Below are 22,315 nucleotides of genomic sequence, written 5' to 3' on the forward strand. Positions count from 1 at the left end.
ATGGCTTGTCAAGCTTCCAGGAGCATCTACTACCAGATACTAGGGATTTACACTCCTTTGTTAGCCTTGGCATCAGGTGCAATGAGACACCACCACAGTTACCCAAAGACAGATGGAGCAGGGAAGTTTTGGAATTGTTGGAGGGGGCGGGGTTTCCCCTTAAGAAGAAACAAAATTCTCCCCTTGGGACCAGCTGCCACTCTGGAAGTCTGTGTTAGCGTCTCTCCCTTTGATGAAAATAACAAGTGAGGGCTAGAGCATAAAAGCTTCTACTCCCCATGCCCCTTAACTTTAGTGTGGTTTGAAAAAGAATTTCGCCCTTGGAAATTACAAAGGGGTTTAAATTTTCATTTGGACTTACTTTGAGCTGCTACTGATGAGAATTTGAGAAGATAAACAGGTCCTCTCTGAGAAGTTGATGATTGGATTCTGCACCTGCGGATTAGCTGGTAAATATGCTCAAGCTTAGGTCTAATGAAATCTGGCTGGCAGAATGATTATTTTTTTTTAATATTGCATGATTTTCCTACAATGCAAAAACAATAAAAGAGTTCTCTATTTTATCTCTTACAAATTCCCCTAATTAATATTCAAAAGAGCTTACATAAATATGGACCTGGATAATAGGTCAAGAGCTTCCATTACAACCAACATATAATAATAATCTAACAGTGTTCATTTCTATATCAATAGAATTAAAAATGTTTACAAAGCACTTTCCTTGCATTCACCTGTTAGGCTGGTGGTAGTAGAAGTATTAGTGGTTCCTGTTTACAGATGAGGTAACTGAGGCCCAGATAGGTTTATATAGTTGACTAGTAAGTTGATGATGAAGCTAGGGTTTCAGCCTAGTCCAAATATCTCTTTGCCTATTACCTCTACTACTACTGCTGCTTCTGCTCAATATAGGGGAAATAGCACTGGTTATTCATTCAGCCAATAAACATTTATTAGTGCCAGGCAATGTGCTAGGGATACAAAAAGAGGCAAAAAATAGTCCTGGCCCTCAACGTACTCACAGTCTATGGAGGGAGACAACATGTAAACAACTATATACAAGCTAGATATAGGCAGGACAAATTAGAAAAAATCAACAGAGAGGAGTCACTAACGTTAAGGGAGATCAGGAAGGTCTTCTCTTAAAAGAGGGGATGTTATTCAGGACTCAAAGGTGAGGTGAGGTGAGGTAAGAGAGAATTCCATGCATGGGAAACAAGTACAGTAGTGGAAAAATCTTGTGTGAGGCACAAGGAAGAAGCAAATGTCACTGGATCGTATGACACGTTGGAGGGAGTAAGGTGGAAGAAGACTGGAAAGGCAGCCGCAGAGCAGGTTGATAAGGGCTTCACATGCCAAGCAGAGGCTTTTATATTTGATCCTACTGGCATCTGGTGGATAGGGAAGTGACATGGTCAGACCTACACTTGGGAAGATCATTTTCATAGCTAAGGGGGGAAGAGACTGTAGTGGCAAGAAACTTGGGACAGGAAGATCAATGAGGTTACTGCAGTGGTTCAGGAATGCCATCATGAGGGCCTCCACAGGGTAGAGGCAGCATCAGAGAAAAAGGTATAAGGAAGAGCTGTTACAAAGGTAAAACTGACAGGACTTAGCAATGGATTGAATATGAGAGGTGAGAGAAGGTGGAGTGTTAAGGGTGATACCTAGATTGTAATCATGGGTAACTGGGAGAACGGTGGTGCCATTGATAATAATAGTGAAATTTAGAAATGAGGAGGGCTTCAGGAGAAAGATAATGAGCTAACTTTTAGATATGTTGAATTTATGATGTTTGTAGCAATCCACTTTGAGATATTTAATAAGCAGTTAGAGATGTGATTCTGGAGGTTAGGAGAGAGGTTAAGGCTGGGTAAATAGATCTCACAAACATTAGCATAGAAATGAGGGATCTGAACTTGAATCCTACCTCTGATTCTTAGCTATGTGACCATGGGCAAGTTATTTCAGATCTTTCATTTTCTCTGTAGAATAGAAATAGGAGGCAGCTAGGTGATTCAGTGGACAGAGTGCTGGGCTTGGAGTCCAGAAGACCTGAGTTCAAATCTGGTCTCAGGCATTTTATTAGCTGTGTAACCCTAGGTCAGTCACTTAGGCCCATTTGACTTAAGCCACTGGAGAAAGAAATGGCAAATCACTCCAGCATCTTTGCCAAGAAAATCTTTGCCATGGATAGTATTGGCACACTACCGTCTGTAGGGTCACAAAGAATTGGACACATCTGAATGACAAACAACAACAAAAGAATAAGGATAAAAATGCTGTATATATCTCCTTGTCGTTATTGCCAAGAAGTACTTGGCAAACCTGGAAAGGCAATATGGCCATGGCATTATTGTTGCCATTATTCTCCTTACTGTCATTATGTGATTTCATCAATATGGAAAATCCCAGCATAGAAATTCATTCCATTAATTCAAATCAGCACCTTCCCTAAAATTCACAGCTTTAACAAGTTGTCTAGAGGACTAAATGAGTTGTAATGACGTCCTTGAAGTTTTTCAGCCAGGATGTGTTGGAAGCAGAAGTGACAATCACTGAAGTGATACCACACTGACAATAGAATCAATACATTTGACTGACCCTTTGTCCCCAAAAGGAGACAGGGCTCCACTAGGAGAAAGACACAGAAGGAGGCACAAGAGAAAATAAATGAATTAGACCGTCCAAGAGGAGAGATCTTCCTTAGAAAGAGGAAAAGTAATGCAAGGGCAGAAAAAACATTAGATTTTGAGTCAGCAAACCTAAATTCAAATCCTAGCTTTGCCACTTACTACCTTTGTGATTTGGGCAAGTTATTTCATATCTCTGAGTCTTAGTTTCCCCATGAGTAAAATGAGAGTATAGGACTATTCGCCATAAGATCTCCTCTACCTCTCAAATTTGCTCTTACAAGACATTACTAAGATCCTATAATACAGGTAGCTCCAAAGAGGTCCCAATGATGAAAGAGGAAAAGAGAGGACATATACATAGAAGACAGGAGACTTAACACCTGAAGGGAGAGACCTGCACATCCCTTTGGTGTCTACTAGAAAATAATCTTTGGTCCATTATTATTCTAAATGCCAATGTAATCAGTTGCCATTAACATCAGTGTTTCCCAAAGCCCTCTATCTTCCACCCCTCTGCTCCACACCATCCTATTCTGCCTACTATAATCATAAGATCATAGAATTGGGAAGTAGAAGGAATTTCAGAGATCTTCTGGTTCACTCACCATTTTTACAAGTGAAGAAACTTAAGGCCCAAAGCAGTCGGTAGATTTATAGAAAGTCATGTAGCTGATGAGGAACAGTGACAGGACCTGAACTCTGTTCCTCTGTTTCAGAGTTCTTTCTACCACTGCATGCTGTCTTTGACCAAAATGGCCTAACAATACTAAATCAATGAGCTAGAACCGATAGATCATGAGCTGTTGTTAAGTTAAATCCTTCTATGATAAACACATTAATCTCATTTCTGAAACTTCCTTCAGAAGTATTCCCAGGTACCTGGCTCTACTCATGCATTGTTCTCCTTCTTGGTTATCCCTGAGAGGGTAAAGCAGGAGCCAAGTGGAGGGGGAGAGTATTCATAATGATTGCCTCACCAGCGGTGTTGTGTTAATATTCTCATATCTAACTTCTACATCTCTCTTCAAGAGGTCAGGTTTCAAAGCTGTGGTTCAAGGACCACATAACTTAAATCTATCTCAGTTCACTGAAACCTTTATGGCTCTCATGGATTCTTAGAGTGAGTAGTGTCTGTAAGTAGATTGTAAATTATAATATTAACAGCTTGCACTGCTTTGTAGTTTATACTTTACAGAGCATTCCTTCTGCCCCAGCCACCAGCCCACAATATCTTGTTGTGAATGTAGTCCAAGTAAAGAATTTAGCATTTTACAGAAGGGGAAACTGAGGACAAGGGAGTAGAAGTAACTTGCCAAAAGTCAAACTTTAACAATTGTCAAATGAGGAATCTGTGGTTCATTGAGGTGATACAGCTAGTTAGTGGCAAAGTGATTGACTATCAACAAAAGGTTAAAATTAAGTATCTTTTAACTGAGGAGAAAACAAGGTAATTTTAGGCAGGTTTGAGTTCAAAGAAGCACAGAGGGCAGAGCCAAGATGGCACAAAGGTTGGAAGTAAAATGGGGAAGCTCCTTTCCACAGAATTCCTCCAAAGAGGAATAGAAAATGCCCTGGGCTGCATCCTGATGGGGAAAACCTGAAGAAGTCACAGTGAGTTATTTTTCCAGCACAGTTCAGCAAAGAGAGATAGGGAGTGAGGCATGCTAATAATGGGGACAGAATTGGGCCAAGAGCATGCCATGCTTGGCACACTGCAGTATCTAGGGAGAGACTGTGCACCAGGGAACAAAAATAAAAACCAACCGGTAGCTTTGCCACCCTCTCTCCTGGGTCACAGATCCAGGGTGAAATGTACTCAACAGTGGCATTTCTGGTGGCATTCCTAGGCAAGTTTGGGGGAGAGGAGGAAGTTAAAAAAGCCAGCAGTATCAGAAAAGTGGCTCGGGCACAGGACATCTAACCCAGTCTACAGAAGAATAGCCAAGATAAGACTCCTAGACCAAAAGGGAATTTACAATTCTGCCAATCCAAACCAACAGGGCTTTCCAGCTGAGTCCTAGGGGCTGAGTTCCAAATCCAGGTTAGGAACTTACAGAGTTTGCATCAAGGAGGAAGCAAGAAGATTTTGCCATGGGCAAAACCAATCTAGGAGCACTCACTGAAATCTGGCAGGTCTCCAGCCTGTCCCCGGAATAACATAACATTCAGTCCTCTAAGAAAGTAGTAAATGAATTGACCCAGACTTTCCCTCCAGAAATGCCACTGAGCCCAGTCCTAATATAAAGTTTGAAGTCAGAAAGAAGTTTGGAAGAATGATTAAACAAAATAAAAGGAATTCCACTGTAAAGAGTTATTATGGTGGAAGGGAAGTTCAAGACAAATCCAGAAGAAGAAAACTATTCCAAAACATCTACAAGCAAAGCCTCAGACTAAAACATAGCCTGGGCAAAGATTAAACTAGAATGAAAGAGTTGAGGCAAGAATTTTTTTAAAAGCTAAAAAAATACATTTTTAGAAATGAAATGAGAGTTCTTGGGGAAATGGGGGAAGGGGATTCAGATCCATGGAACAAAGAATTGGAAAGAGACTAGTTTGGCACAAGAGGCACAAAATCTTGCCTAAGCAATAAATTCCCTGAAAATTAGAATGGGCAAAATAGATATCAATGACTCTCTGAGGCAATGAGAAATGTTAAAACAAAAATCCAAAGATTGAAAAAGTATAAAAAATATTTAAGGTATCCCATAACAGAAACAGCTGACCTAGAAAACAGATTGAGGAGGGGAAAAAAATAAGAATTATTGGAATATCTCAATGCTATTATCAAAAAAAAAAAAGAAACAAACCTACACATCCTATTTCAAGAAATTTTAAAAGAAAACTGCTCAGATCTTTTAGAACCAAGAGAAAAGTAGAAATAAAAAGACTTTAATTGTCACACCTCCTGAAAGACATCACAAAATGAAAACTTCCAGGAACATCAAAGCCAAGATCCAGTTTTCAGGTCAAAGAAAAAAAGATACCATAGGCATCCATGGAAAAAGAATTGAAGTAGTAAGGAGCCTTAATCAGGATCACACATGATTAATCAACCAGCTATGTAGAACAATGCAATACAATATTCCAGAAGAAAAATTATATAAAGTTATAGCCCAAAATAACTTACCCAGCAAAGATGAGTACTGTTCCAGGGGAGGAAATGGATCTTTAATGAAATAGAGGGTTTCAATGTACTCCTGATAAAAAGACTAGAACTGTGTATAAATTGTTAAGGTCAAACATAAAAGTGAAGAAAGACATAAAAAGGTAAGCATGAATGAACAATGAAAAAGTATTAAATAAGAGTAAACTTCTTAATTTAAATATGGGGAAATTATATATAAATATATAATTTGTATATGTAATATTATGTACTCTTAACTCTAAAATAATGTTAAGTGTGTATATATGTACATATAATTGTATAATATATGAGTATTATATATGATTTGTGTAAAACATATGCATGTGCTTATATATACATATATGCATTCACACATATATACATACATATACATATATAAACATTTATATGGAAAAAGATAGGGAGAGGAATATTCTATGGGATGGAGGGTGGGAAGAGAAAGGAAAATTAGGCTAAGCTGTCTAACATAATCAGGGAGCACAAGTAGATATCTATGTAGACAAGGAAGAAGGGAGATGAAGGAGTAACTGACACTCGAACCTCAATGTCATCTGAACTGGTGTAAAAAAAAAAAAAGGAAAACTGTGGGGAGAGAGAGAGAGTTTACAGAAATACATTTTACTCAAAGATGAAATTGGGACATCTGGGTCACTTGCCCAACAAGATAAAGTACTAAACATTTTCTTTGATCATTATGAACTCTCAAACTTCTTCAAAACAGAAATTATGCAATAAAGAGAAAGCAACTGCAGTTGTCTCCATGGTCTAGGACATATGGAACCCAAAATAAGGTTAAAATAACAACAGCAGGGCATCTAGGTGGCACAGTGAATAGAGCACTGGCCCTGGAGTCGGGAGGACCTGAATTCAAATTCAGACTTACTAGCTGTGAGACCTTGGGCAAGTCACTTAACCCCAATTGCCCTACCTTCCCCCCCTCCAAAAAGCAAATAAGTGAATAAATAAATAACAATAGCAACATAACTGATGCCTACCCCAAGCTCCCATAGCACACTCTCTCCCACTGCCCACCACACTACTAGTATCAAGGATGCACTAGCTGACCCAACCCTTTTGTTTTCAATAAAATCCATTCATTCCTGTTCACCTCCCCTTCCTTCTTTGTAGTACCATGGAGTTCTGGACATCAGGCTGCCAATTTTTCTGGGGTCTTGGTGGCAAATGCCATGGCTGAATTCTGTGCTACAATTTTTCCCCCAGAGGAGCAGAGGAATAGAGGGAAAGGGCAAGGGCATGCATCCAGGCTTAAAATAGAGCTCAACCCCACCTCTCCCTACTCCCAGAGACTTGGAAAGCCAAATTCTATGACAAAACTCACCCCTGCTACAGTGGCATCAATGTGGCAGTATTCTCAACTACCGAGCCAGAGAACTGAGGAAAAGGAAATGGGGGATAGGGACAGGGAAGAGATTATGCAGCATTCCACTAAGTCTAAGTAAAAGAGCCCAGCATTAAGATGGAGTCAGTTCTGTCCGCCCCACCCCACCCCCGCAAAAAAAAAAAAAAAATAAAAGAAGAGAAAAATCACTTAGGACCAGTGAGCCATAAATTGCCCAATGTGGGAAAACTGAGCGACTTTGAGATCTAGCCCTCCAAGGAAACCACCATCAAAGGGGAGGGACTCAGAAAGTGAGCAATAGGGAAAAACAGGGAGGAAAAAAAGGTTGAAATTACCAGAGATCTTATCATAAGCAGATAAATCAACAGGGAAAACATAAAACAACAGAAGGAAATATAGCCTCCAGAGCTGGTAAACGATTTCGGTCTAGCAGCCTCAATAAATGCTACCAAACAAATGAAAATGATCTAACACTTGATAAGACAAAAGACCCTGTGGAATTTGAGAACTGGGAACCACAACACACTGTTCCTGAGTGGTTTGAAAGAGAAATGAGAGTTATGAGAACAGAATTTATGTCCTTCACAGCAAAATGACAATAATGATAATAATAGTCAAGACAGAAGAACTGGAGCCTGCACCAAAGAAACAAGAGGAAGGACAATGAATTGGGAATACAAATGCACAAAAGTGAAGAACAATCTAGGAGAAATGCAAGAAAGAGTAACATTAAAAATATATTCTGTATACAAGTAAAAGATAATGATCTCAATGGCAGGATGCATAGAGACAACCCAAGGACTATAGATCTCCCAGAACACAATTCATAAAACCTAAATACAATAATGCTAGAAAACTACAACATAAGAACACTATAATACAAAAAAATTCCAAGAACTTCTGAATTCACAAAATGAAATACTAATTGAAAAAATTCATAGGTTACCTCCAGCAAAAACAAAAGTAAAATAAAATAAGTTTACAAACTTTTAGACATATACTGGTTAAATTTAAACATCTAATTCAGAAATGACAAGTTCTGCAAGTACCAAGGGGAAAGAGCTTGAAATACAAAGGAACAGAAATGTGAATAAGACAAGTGTATTCGACATCCATCAGAAAATGCAGGAGAGAATGCAATGTGTTCTGAAGAGCGATTGAGCTCAGGATGCAGCCCAGGGTGACCTGTCCTGAAAATCTGAGCTTAAACATAAATGGGGGGAAAAGGCATTCAATAAAAGAGCCATTTGAAATATTCTTAGACAGAAACCCAGACCTGAAGAGATCGTTTGCTTCTTGAACCTTCCGGACAGCAGAAATACAGTGAGAAAATGCAGTAGCCAAGGACCACAACTGCAAAAGAGTAAAAGCAGAGAGTCCAAAAAGAGACTTTTTAAAAAATATACACAAGGAGACAGAGGTGAAAACAGAAGTCAGGTGGAAGCAAGAGTGAAGAGGCAGGTCTGGGACATTATGGAGAGAACCTTGTAACATCCTGCCTGCTGGCAAATTATGGGATTGCATTCCAAAATGAAAGTGTACATGAAAGAGAGGAGGAGGATAGGGACATGCCCAGGTTAAATCAAAGGCTATCGGTGATGGAAAAGTGATCTTTGTCATCTCTCAGGAAGAGAAGAGTCTTCAGAGGAGGAAAAGATAGAAAAGGGGGGAGGGAGGGAGATTTTGCTTTGGTGGGTAGAGATTTCACTGATGAATGCCTCTATGGGTGAAAAGAGATCTGTGAAAAGAGATGGGGATCTTGTGTTGAGTGTTGTCTGGGAGGATTTACTTGAAAAGACTCATTCTCCCTCAGGAAGGGGAGAATTGGAATTCCTGGGATCAACTGGCAATTGGGGGAAGGAGAGGACATGGATCCACAGAGGAGATGTTCAGGCAAATAGGGAAAGAAGGTAATGGGGGAAGGTATAGATAAGTGGTGGGTTGCATAATCAGGTATTTGAAGGAGAGGGTCCTAACATAGGGCACAATATAGTTCTGTCTTCTCTGTCACTGGCAGGAATAGGCTGTGTTTGTCCTTCCTTTTCAAAGAAGACCATGACATCAGGGAGATGATGCCATGACTTGCAGTTGACTTTGATTTGAGCAAGGGAGAGCTGTGCAAGGTCACCAGACTCACTTTCTTCTCCAGAGCCATCTGGGTTCAGTGGCCAAATAATCATCAGGACAACTGGAGATGACCTAAGATGCAATGGTAGACCTTGGCCCTTTTAGGCTAAGGCCTTTTAAGGTACTCACTCAGAGTGAGGTAACACCCATTCAGTGAATAGGCCTCTTTAAGATTGTTCTAGGTATGAGACACAATGGAAAAAAGGGAATCTCTGTGACAAGCTCTATAAGGCAGTGATACAAATTAACACTAGAGGGCAGATTCTAGAATGAATACTTCCAGAGTTTTGATTGCATGAGGAATAAGGAGACTAGAGAGGGCCCAGATAATTAGAAGCGTCATGAACCAGAGAATGAGGGTCTAGAGGAAACAGAAGCAGATGATAAATAATAAAGAGAGTAACAGAAATCCTCTCTGGAAAGGGACACACATTTTTAAAAAAAGCAACAACTAATGAACAAGACTAGCTGAATTTGAAGAAGTGGAGGGTGGGGTAGGATTTACTTAACTAACAGAGGAAAAAAATAGTGGAAAACTTAAAAAAATTAATTAATAAAATTCTAAAGGGAAAAAAGTAACAAAGAGGAGGGGCCATCAGGGATGAGGAGAAGAGAGATAGTGGGAATAGGACCACCTTAAAAAAGATTAAGCTAAAATAATTTAAGAGACATAGTACTGTATCTACAGCATGGGGAGGGGGTAATCATAACTTTAAAGGTGAATGGATTAAACAATCCAATAAAATGAGAAAGTAACAAATTGGATAAGAAAACAAAACCACATTGCTTTTGAAAAACAAAGACATACCCAAAATAAAATTGAGGGGATGGAAAAAGAATTTGCTATGCATAAAGTAAAATTTTAAAAGCAGTAGCTGCAATCATGCTAACTAAAAAAGTAAAACAAACAATATTTAAAAAAGAATAAACAAAAAAACTATATTATGTTGAAAGGAGCCATAGACAGGAAACCAATATCAGTGTAAAAAAAAAAAACACTTTAAAACTGAGATATAGGAGGAAATAGATAGTAACACAATAATGTCAGGAGACTCCAACATCACACTTAGTTTTGGGTATTTGGGGTATAGCTAACAAAAAGGTGAGCAAAAGAAAAAATATAGAACTGAATAAGTTACTGGGGAAAGTAGAGGTAAAAGACTGACGACATCAAAATGGGACTGCAAAAATATGAACATATTTCTCAGCAATACATGGAATCTTTGCAAAAAATGACCATTTAGTAGGGCATAGAGATATTTTAAACAAATGTAAAAAGTCAGAAATGTAAATATATCTCTTATACACCATCATGCAATAAAAATAGTCATGGGTTCAGGGACCACATGGAGACTTAACGATGAAATCCTGAATAATAATTCAAAGAACAAATCATAATTATGTGAAGGAAAATGATAATGATGAAACAGCACATAAAAATTTCTGGGATGCAGCCAAAGCAGTCTCCAGGGGAAAAATTATATCCCTATAAGCATACATTAATAAAATGGAAAAAGAGAGGATTAATGGACTGAATATTCATTTTAAAATATTGGAAAGCCAACAAATAAACCTAAAATAAAAGGAGAGTTATTAAAAATTATATAAAAATAGATAAATTGGAAACAAAAACCCATCAAGTGATAAATAGAATTAAAAGGTGGTTCTTTGAAAAGACTAATAAAATCAACAAATCTTTTAGCTAATCTGATTAAAAGTAAGAGGGCAAGTGAACAAAGATGAACTCACAACAAAAGAAAGAAAGAGAAGAAATAGAATAATCAGAAGCTATTATGCATAGTTAGATGCTAACAAAGCTGAGAACACAAAAGAAATAGGGAAATACTGTCAAAACTAGAATATTCCCAGACTACCAGATCAGAAAGTGATCTAAAATAACCCAATTTCAGAAAAGAAAAGAAACTACCAAAGAAAAGAATTCCTGTCTGTGATGGATTCACAGGACAATTCTATCATTTTTAAAGAAAAGTTAGTACCCATAATTCACAAAGTATTCTAAAGGAAAAAAGAAAGAAAGAAAACACCCTACAAGACTCCTTTTGAAACAAATACAGTCCTAATACATAAACACCAGGGAAACATACAATACAGAAGGAAAACTATAGGTTAATAACACTAATGTATATCAATTCAAAAATTTTTAAACAAAATTCTGTCAGACTACAGCAATTTATCCAAGAAATCATTCATTATAACCTAATATGATTTATACTGTGATGCAAGGATGGTTCAGCATTAGGAAAACAACGTAATTAAGCATATTAAAAACCAAATCATCCAAAACCACGTGATTTTATCTATCTCAATAGATCCAGAAAAGACTTTTAACAGATTACAGCAGTCTTTAAGATAAGAACCCTACATAGTATAGACATAGAGTTCTTTTTTTTTTTTAATAAAAAGACTCTATCTAAAACCAAAAGCAAAGATTATATACAAAGGGGATGCACTACAATCTTTTCCTAAAAAAGCGTGGGGGGGAGTGAAGCAACTCCATACTATTATTTGATATAGTTCTAGAAATGCTAGCTACAGCAACGAGAAAGAAATTAAAATCATAAAGATAAGAAAACAAGAGATAAAATTAACTGTTTGATGATGATATGATGATATACTTGGAAAATCCCAGGGAATCAGCAAAGATACTAATTGAGACAATTAATAGCCTCAGCAAAGTTGCCAGCTGCAAAATAAAGCTTCCAAAATCTAGTCTTTCTATATAACAATAACAACAACAACAAAAAAACCAAGAATAGAAAGGGAAATTTCATTCTAAAAAACTACAAAATTGTATAAAATATCTGGGGATCAATATCCCAAAACACACACAAGACTTGTACAAAGAAATGCTTTCTGATCTCATCCTTTCACACTTTGAATCTCAGCTCTTTAGAGCTCAGTAATCTTCAGATACATCGATATAAATCTGGTTTGGCTTTCAGCCAAGCGCCGTGCTAATTGATCAGGATATAAATATATCAAAGCAAGACATTCCCTGCCTTCAACTAGCTTACATTTTGATGGGAAAGACAACACAAAAGGTAGTTAGAAAGCATTATGGAGGTGAGGAAAACTCCAAGTCTTTTGAAATCTAACACAATATTATTTCTACTATAAATCCCACTAATAATATTTTGCTCATTTTTCTAGCCTAATTTTCATATGGCTACAGTCTGGGTGATCTGCAAACTTAAGAAGGCTTAATAAGGCATAGGACTTGATATTGGGAAAGAGCTCTCATTTCACTCTTAAACTCTGAAATTTAACTAGATGTGTAACCATGAACAAATAGTTTCACCTCTCCAGGCTTCCATTCCCTCATCCATTAAATGGAAATAATAATACCTGTCCTCAATGCATGAGGTTATTCTAAGCAAAATACTTTCTAAACCTTAAAATGTTTCAAAAATTTGAGCTAGTATCACTCCTATATTGCTATGTAAACTAGTGTCATCCTTATAATGCTAAATTTAATTGTTGTTGTTGTATGCTGTTTAGTCATTTCACTCATCTTTGTGACCCATTTGGTGTTTTCTTGGCAAAGATACTGGAGTGGTTTGCCATTTACTTCTCCAGCTCATTTTACAGATGAGGAAATTGAGGCAAACAGGATTAAGTGATTGTTCTAGGGTCACACAATTAATAAGTGTCTGAAGTCATATTTGAACTCACGTTCTCCTGACTCCAGGGGCCCTGCTGTGTCCCATGTGCCATCTAGTCGTCATGCTATATTTAATATACCCCAACAGAGGAGAAAGTCCCACATTTTCTCTCCTTCTCTTGAACCACATGATCTGGGATACAATTTCATTTTAGGTCAGAGAGCATGCTAAGATAGGAGTTTGGGGACATTACTTGAGATCGCCACTGTTATCACCACCACCTTCCCTACCTACCCATCATCACCATCATCGAGAGGGAGGCAATGTGATGTAGAAACTACCTTGTTTATTAAGTCACACATGAGTTTGGGATGCAAAGGCCCCCTGCTAATGCTAAATCACTGATGTTTTTATTTATTTATTTATTATTTATTATAAGTTTAGAAAGATAAGCTTAGTTTTTATTTATTATAAGTTTAGAAAGCACTCTGTGGTTTACAATATGCTTGGCTCATGTCAATGAGAGACATTCCTAGATCTTTCTTTTCTCAACCTCAGGAAACTACCTGGCAGAACTGTCTATGCCCAGATGCACAATGAAAAGGAACAGGAGATGACCAGCCCAGTCAATCACAGCGAGGACACACAGAACATCATCCAGGGTGAGGAGTTTATAGATGATGATGTGGATTCTCAAACCCTAGGTAACACCAGAGGTAACTTCACCTTCCTTTATTCACCTTTTGCTGAGTACAAAATAATTTTTTTCCCTTTAAAAACACTCTTGGGGGGAAGAACCAAGCATCCTTTCCTACATGTAAGCCTTCTTCATTTATTTACTCAGCTACTAGAGGTTGATATCAATAGAACATGTTGACTCTTGACCATGTTTTCTAGGGGAAGGAAGATGGAATCCGTTTCATGATTTAAACACCTTAGAAACCTGATAACCCCACATATGGGAAGCAAAGAAAGTTACATGACGATAGCATTACTATGAGAAGGAGACAAAAATATATCTGCCAGTGAGAATCTTGTGGCTGTTTTGGAAAATAGGCAAGTTTTAAGGATCTCAGGATTTAGACATGGAAGGTACCTTAGAAATCAGCTGGCTCAGCCTACCTATTTTAGAGACAATAAAACCAAGGACCTTAGAGTGGGGAATGTCTTGCCCTATGGATTAAAAATAGCAGAACCAGGTCTTCTCACTCAAAATCCAGGGTTCTTTCTACTACACAGCATCACATCTAGAAAAGTGTTCAAATGAAGGCTGGTGAAACAGTTGCTATCCACCATTCAGTGAGCCTCTGCCCTCAAGAAACTTTCATTCTATCCAATTTCCTGCTCAGGGAGGAATCAAACTACACATCTGAAATGCCTTGCAATCCTAACCTTTTGTGTTTCTACAGACATCTGAATTTCCTACATTTCTGCCAAATGGGTAGACATAGGAATTTCCTGAAAAGCATCCATGCAAAAGACCTAAAAGTTCAATATCAGTAAATCACAATTTCAGTTTCAAAGGCAGGTTCCACACCTAATTTCATTGGAGAGCTTTTTGGCATCCCTGTGAGAAAGAGTAAGCATTACTCTTATTTACAATGAGGAAACTGAGGGCCCCAAATGAGAATGAAGAAATATTTAGTCTGATGGCCCCATTTAACAGATAAGAAAACTGAGGTTCAATCCAGTTAAATGACTCATCTCAAGTAGGTCACACAGATAATAACAAGGGAAATGATGACTAGAATTTAGGTTTCTGATTCCTAGGCCAGTGCTCTTTCTACTCCAGCAAACTCATTTCTTGAACAATGAGGACAACAGAGTGCATTACCAATTGTCTTGCTCTTCCTGGCAAAGTTCCTACAAAGATCACAAATCCTCAATCCTAAGATTTAGAGGGGGGGAAGGGGAGGCCTTATACATTCATCAAGTCTGATTCACTCACTTTATAGATGAAGAAACTGATGCTCAGAAGTCCTGATGAAAAACTCCAGTCACCATATATATGGGAGATGGGTTATTTCCTGGAGTCCTTTTTCCTGTGTCTAACCCTTCCTCCACCCCCTCTGGCTGACCCATGTCCAAAGAATTCTGGGTTAAATTCTGTCCAATTCATAATATGGAAATGAATCAATTTAGATACTAGTTCCACAGGCCATTTGTTGATTTTCCCACTAAATGGCCCTTAAAGATTCATTCTTCCCTTTAAGGATCCATGCATTGGATATGATCATGCTGTTGGCAAGGGCAGCTGGACAGTGGAGTGTAGAGGGAAGAACATTGGACTGAGAGCCAGAAGGTTTGGATTTGACCATGGATTCTTCCACTTACTGGCTGTATGACCCACTGAACCTGTCTGAGTTTCCAATTTCTCACCCAAAATAAGGGGATACATTTGTACCACTTACTTCACAGAGTTATGATGAGAAAAATACTTCATAAGCCTTGAAATTCTATATGAAGGTGAGGTATTATTCTAATGGCCCTACAGCTCTTGCAATCTGTATAGGCTAGGGTGCTTCCCAGTCCCAACATTTTTTTCCTGTAATTATTTAGCCTTCTCTAATAGGGGTTCTTAACCATTTTTAGTGTCTTGGACCCCTTTAATAGTAAAGCCTATGGATCCCTTCTTAGAAGGTTTACAAGAAGCATAATATACATAGAATTTCAAAGGAACCAATTATATTAAAATAAAGATCTAATTTGATTTTCATCTAAGTTCACTGACATCATGAACTCTAATCCCAAGTCTATGGATGCCAGGTTAAAACCAAAACAAAACAAAACACATATTCTATTGCCTTTATTCTAAAACTTTTATGTTCTGAGGGTCCTGCTGTCCCTCTTCCAGGGCACGGGGTATCAAAGGTGGAAGGGACCTTTGAGATCCGATCTAATTCCCTTACTTTACAGAGAAAGAAACAGAAGCCCTGCAGAGAAAAACAACTGGTTTAAAGTCACAAAGTGGCTTAGTAGGCAAGCAAGGACCAGGATTCTGACTTCTGGCTCCCAGAGAAATGCAAGTTTCCTTCCCCTGTCCAATGTGGTTCCAATTGGGTCTGGAAGAAATGGAAAAAGAGGATTTTTCCCCTAATTAATTGCCCACCCCTACCAATATTAACCAAGCCCCCTCCCCATGTAACAGCCTTGTCTGTGGAAGGAGGCCCCACGGTAGCCTGTTTCTAAGAGTTTTCCTAAAGAGGCCAAATACTTAGTGCTGGAAAGATTTTGACACAGTCCATGAAAAAGCAGGGGTCAAAGGACACCCCCCACCTCATTTTTATATTCCAAGCTGCAGTAGCCACCACAACTATGCCAGAGCCCACCTGACCCCCAGAACCTCACCTCCTTTTTTCGTTCCCTCGCTTTCTTGGTTGTGATTCAGACCATCTTTGTATACTTCATTCTTGCATATGGGAAAACAGACTCTTAAGTCTGGAGCTAGGAAGATAACAGGAACTAGTGGAGTTCTAAGGTGATGAGCCAACTCAGGTCTCTCTGCCAAGAAAATTCCCACTGACTGAAAAATTCGAGAAAGAATCTAGACCTTAGAGCTGGAAGACAAGTGTTAGCCCAAAAGGGAGTTAAGCTTGAAGATCTGCAAGCTTCTCTGCTATGGAGTAGGGGAGATTCTTTGGGGAATTAAATGGGGACTGAGGTCTCTTACAACTCTGAAAGGCTGTGATTCTATGAAGTCATCTTATCTTGCCGTTATTATTCTCGTTTTACAGATGAAGCCGGTGAGGCTTCGAATTCAGTGCCATGTCCAAGGCCACACAGATAGTGGGAGAGGAGGGATGACCACCCAGCCTCCTAGTACTTATTTTCCTCTAGAACTTAAATTCTTTAGATCATAAATAACCTACATTATGCAAATCATAGAATTTAAGAGCTGGGAGGGGCAGTCAAGATCCTAGTCGACCTTCCTGATTTTGCAAAACTTGCCCAAGCTAGAAAATGGCAGACTTGTTCGACAAGTTTTCTGTTGTTCTCTTTCCTCTTGTAACTTTGGACTCTTCACAGCACCAGTCTTCCAGATTCACTCAGTCATTTATTCTATCTTCTATATATGTTATGTTGCCTCCTTTCTCGCCACCCCCCACCTTGGGACCTCTCCACGCCCTTGCCTTGCAGTGACCTCTTCTGAGAGAGGGGGAAGCTTGAGCAGCCACCGAATCCCCTTATTGCCGATGCCAGTCACTGCCCAGTCACAGGTCAGTGGCATGTTGGACGGAGGCTTCCCGTCCCACTCTTCCCCCTCACCTGCTCCCTTTGAGAGACTGTCACACCTTTAACGGCACCAAGAGCCATCTTACACAGTCACTGGAATAGGAACATTTAGGGACTCACCACAGATTCACTACAACCTTTAAGATCCCTACCTCCCATGCCCAAGCACACAGTAGGTACAACCATGTAGCCACTCCACATTCACCTAAGCTTATCTGCTAAAGCCATTGTGTCTATGCGTCACCCCTTGGATTGGTCCTGCTGAAGTGAGTATGCTAACCCACATATCTGTGCCATATTTTGTGTCTTCCTAGGTAATCACTCAGGCGTGGTTCTGAGTATCAACTCTAGAGAGATGCACAGCTATCTGGTTAGCTGATGTTTGCAGCTGGACACAAACATAGAAGACTCTTCTCCGTCTTGTTCTGTTTCCCCCTCCCTGCTCCCTCCATCCCCACCCTGGGGAGGTCACAGAATGGCAATCATGGCTATAACTGATGTTGGAAAGGAATATCCCTGAAAAAGGTGCTCAGAAGAATGGTCATTGCTGATGGGCCCCATTTGAAACAGGACACACCTCACCTCACATTCACTGGATGGACTTCAAGCCAGGACCAACTCAGACAGAAACTTTGTGAGCAGACACATACATGCAGCCCATGGCACTCCCCAGACTCCTCACTCCTGGTGTCCACTTCACCCTGATCTTTGTGTATTTGTCCTGCTATCTTTTATGCCTAAGGACCCTTCCCATTGGCAGGTAGTCTTCAAGGCCTAATTGGAAATGTCTAGCATCAGAAGAAAGGACCAGAAAGAGGTCTCGCTATGGGTAGTGAAATCCCTACCTGCTAGTTTGACACTCAGAGTACCTAAGACAAAACCTGAGTCTTCCTGCTCCCCAAGAGTACAACCCCTGCCTTGGCTAGCTTCTTCTTCCTCATCCACTTTCTCCTAAAATGGTGAATTTTCCTAAACTCCTGGGATTTCTTGTTGTTAAGTAGGGAAATAAAACCTAGTAAAAGTCCAAGTACTAACAACTCCCATTTATCCTATACTTTCAAGTTTCAAAAGTGCTTTTATCCCAATAATCCCATAAAATAAAAAAATGTAAATGTGAGTATCCCCATTTTATGGATAAAGAAATTAAGCCTCAGACAGAGGTCACTTGCTCAAGCTCTCATAGCTAGTAAGATTCAGAAGCAGGAACTGAACCCAAGTCTCTGGAGTGAAGGTCCAGTGCTTTTTTTTCCCCCACTGTACCACCCCTAGTATCAAAGGGGTAACTAGGTGGCACAGTGGATAGAGTGCCAGCCCTACAGTCAGGAAGACTTGAGTTCAAATGTGACCTCAGATATTTACTACAGTATTTACTACCTAAGTAGTAACTTAGTCACTTAACACTGTTTGCCTCAGTTTCCTCATGTGTAAAATAGCTGGAGAAGGAAATGGTAAACCACTCCAGCATCTTTGCCAAGAAAACCCCAAATGAGGTCACAAAGAGTCGAACATGACAGAAATGACTGAACAAATAAAATCCCATCCTAGTAACATAGTATTTAGAATTTACTAGGTCCTCAAGAGTTAACTTAGTCCAGCCCCCAATTGTACCGATGAGGAAAATGAAAGCCAAGGAAGGGAAGTGATTTCTAGCAAGTGTCAGAGCTGAGACTTCAAGCTAGGTCTCCTATCTCCAGGTCAAGAACTACCTTTCCTACCCATCTACCTGTTATCAACCACCCACATGTCTATAGCAATTTCTTATGAAAGTTTACAAAGTGCTCTCCCCCAGGTCCTGTTGTCCTAGAGGATGGGTGTAGCTGGGAACCCCTCCAGGTTGGGGAGATGCTTTCCTTCCCAGGCACAGCAGCTCAGTATCCAGTGTCAGCAACCCCAGAGGGCACCTCACCCCCACCAGCCATGGCCACTAAGGGTTCCCCCCAGCCCCTTCCTCCCCCATCACCTTTCCTCTTTTTAAAAGTCAGATAATGTAAATACTTCTTTAAGTAGCTTTTGGGGTATTTTTTTTAACTTTCTATTTTTATGGTAGGGCCACACAGGCTGCCTAAGCTTGAGCTTAGCCCTCCTCCCCAGCCCCCTTTATTTGTCAAAGCAACAGCAGATGAAAATAATAATAACCATAACAATAACTCACATTTCTATAGCGCTTTAAGGTTTACAAAGCACCTTCCGCACAACAACCCAGTGAGATAGTCAGTATAGATTTATAAGGATCCCATTTTACAAGTGAGGAAACTGAGGCTTTGAGGGGTTAATTGTCTTGCCCAGGGTCACACAGCTAGTAAATGTTTGATGGGGGATGCTAAGACGGGTCTCTTTTGAGAACAAATCCAGTGCTGTCTCCATGCTACCGCACATACTCTCTCTCCGGATTCTGGAGGTGCTCTTCCTAATGCCTAAGGGGACCCTCTTTGGCCTCGCCTGATTGCAGCTCTTCCTCTAAAAGCCAAGGCTGACTGGCCCCTTCCTACAGGGGCCACTAAGACCCCAGGACAGAATGTGCTGTCCAGACTGCTCTTCCTCCGTGCAGCCACAGGGTGGCACTCTTTCTCCATGCTACCCCTTCCCAGTAGTTTTTCTATAAGGCAAGACAGTGGCTCTTTTAAAGGAACCCACCTCTAAAAGATGCAGAAGTGGTGTGGGGTCTGGGTGGTCAGTAGCCTAGGCAGTTAAGAAGCCACAAATCATGCGACAACACAGCACTGTTGCCTAGAACTAGAGACACTAGATCAACAAGAAAATGGGGGCAGTTGAGAGGCATTATGTGCCAACCACTATGCTAAGCATTGAAGACACAAAGAAAGGCAAACAGTCCCTGCTTCAAGGAGCTTGCAATCAAATGGAGACACCATGCAAATAACTGTACAAACAAAGTGTATGAAAAACAATTTGTGGATGTGACTAATTGCCCAGGGAGGGCATTGGCATTCAGGGAGGAGGACCAGGAAAGTCTTGCAGAAGGTAGGATGTTAGCCAAGACTTGAAGGATGCCACATAAGCCAGGAAATTGAAAAGAGGGGGAGAATTTGATTTCAGGTCTTCACAAAATAATTCTAAATCTGAAAGGGGCCTCCTTTAGCAATCACCCCGAACTTGTGATCAGTATGGACCTGTGGGCAATTCCTGGTGAGGAAATTCCTTTTGCCAATACAGATCAGCAACTGTGGGCTTAGAAAGTTCCCTAGGACCCTGAAAGGTTAGCCAAAAGATGAAGCAAGTAGCAATGTTAGAAAATGATTAAGCTAGAGAACTCAGTCAAGTCTTCTGATTCTAGGGCTGATGGGATCCATTCTCCAACACGAAGATAGCAAGTCTTCCTTGAGATCACCAAGCAAAAAAATGCTTATCTGAATTGAAGTCCTCCTGTATCTGTTAGCTCTTCTATATATAGAGTTCAAAGTGCTATAAAGTTAGAACAAGAAATGTCCCTCAAAGATCAGCCCAATTTCATGGCTGAAGAAACTGAGGCTTAGATGAATCCCTCAAAATCACACAACTTGTAAAGAGCCAGGATTTGAAGTCCATTATTCTTTCTACCATGCCATGAAGCAGTGTGGCTTTATCCAGTAAACCACACTTTTGGGGAATCCTCCATTCTAGAATATCGGTGCCCTTATAAAGCACAGTCTAATGGGAGGAGAGTACAGAGACTCCCCAAAAGCTTTCAGTGTGTAGAGCATAAGTCTCCATAGCCCCTGTCATGAATATTATTCTGAAAAATGGCCATCTCCATCAGCTTTCCTGAAAATTCTCAATGCCATGAAAGGCTACTAGAGTCCCTAACTGGTAGTGTTATATGATCTTAGAGTCATGAGATTTAAAATTGTAAGGAATCTTTGAGATCATCTAGTCCAATCTCTTCCCTCACCATTTTACAGAAGAAGAAACTGAGGCCCCCAAGAATGAGGGACTAAGGTCATGCAGCTAACAAGTGGCAGATCTAAGATTTGAACCTTATGTCCTTTGACTCCAATTCCTGGGCTTTTGTTATACTGTACTGGACCTACTTCTTTGAAAGTCTAACTTTGTTCATACTGACATAGAAAATGGCAATTGGATTTCCAGCTACTGATCAATCATGGAGGCTCAAGGGGGAATGGTATTAGAGATAACCAGGTCTATATATACACAGAGATTTTTCAGATGAGGAAACTGAGGCCCAGCAATAAGAATGACTGCCTCAAGGTCGCCAAGCAGCAGAGCCAGGATTTGAATGCCAAGTCTTCTTACAGCAAGCCTTCTCTTGCATGTCTTGCAACCTCTTCTTTTCAAGTTGTTCTAAGATAAGTAGAGTGGGTGTTATTATCCTGTTTGATAAATGAGGACCTAGAGAGAGACACAATGACTTATAAAAAGTCATGCAGCTTATTGGTGAGAGTGTGGAAAGCTAGAACCCATGTCTAAGACAGCAGAATATATAGAGTGGTATTTTCTGATTGCTTTGTTTGTTTTTTTTTCTTCCTGGAAGGACATTCACTGGGTTCTATAGATTGACAGGAGGAGACATGAACTCTTCATACTCCTTAACTGATGTTCTGTCTTTATCAGTTGTATATTTCCTCCTCCATATCCCTGGCAGCTTCAAGATTCAACAATTTTCTGGAATTTCAACTGTAATAACTTGTTTTAAAAAAAAAAGAAAAAATCCTCTATTATTTTCTTTGTTCTGTCATTCTATATACTCACATACATGGAGCTAGAAAAAATACCTATACATACTTTATAGATGCTTAGACATCCACTATAGATATTTCAACTCCGCTATCAAAGCCAAATGACACCACAGTTGTATGTCTGCCTCCTCATGAAAGAAGAAAGCTGGGAAAAATTGTGATTATAATAATAAAAAAAAACTTTAAAATCACTGATGCGTTTCTTCACCTTGAGTTCTAGGATGAATTACCCATGAACACACCATGAAAACACAAATGAACTTGAATGTGTAAATATTTTAAGCAGTTTAATTAAAATAAAGCCAAATAAAACTTTGTCTCTCTTTTCTTTTTCAGTGGTACTAAGGTATTAAGTCCTATTTCTACTTTTGAATTTTAGATTCAGAGAATCCTAGAATTCTGGAGCTATAAAGGCCCTTAGAGCATGGAATGTAAGAGCTGAAAGGGACCTTAGAACACAGAATGTTAGAGGCAGAAGAGACCTTACAAATTGAATGTCACAG

General features: G+C 39.6%; 1 protein-coding gene across 3 annotated transcripts in view; it reads left to right on the plus strand.

Annotated features, from left to right (window-relative positions):
• SORCS2 (sortilin related VPS10 domain containing receptor 2) overlaps positions 1–22,127 on the plus strand; it is a 1,276,597-nt gene extending 1,254,470 nt beyond the window's left edge. The window contains exons 26-28 of one of the 3 annotated variants that reach the window (XM_069070295.1): positions 13,447–13,550; positions 17,026–17,105; positions 17,436–22,127. In XM_069070295.1, coding sequence (XP_068926396.1) covers positions 13,447–13,550; positions 17,026–17,105; positions 17,436–17,459 — 208 coding nt within the window. In that variant the 3' untranslated portion in view covers positions 17,460–22,127. Of the gene's footprint in view, positions 1–13,446; positions 13,605–17,025; positions 17,106–17,435 lie in introns of all 3 variants that reach the window. The other 2 variants (XM_069070289.1, XM_069070305.1) reach the window with 2 other exon arrangements.
• The last annotated feature ends 188 nt before the right edge of the window (positions 22,128–22,315 follow it).

The sequence above is a fragment of the Petaurus breviceps genome, unplaced genomic scaffold (assembly GCF_028583685.1).
Source record: "Petaurus breviceps papuanus isolate PSGF00001 unplaced genomic scaffold, PetGlider_PUasm1.0 140, whole genome shotgun sequence".
NCBI lineage: Eukaryota > Metazoa > Chordata > Mammalia > Diprotodontia > Petauridae > Petaurus > Petaurus breviceps.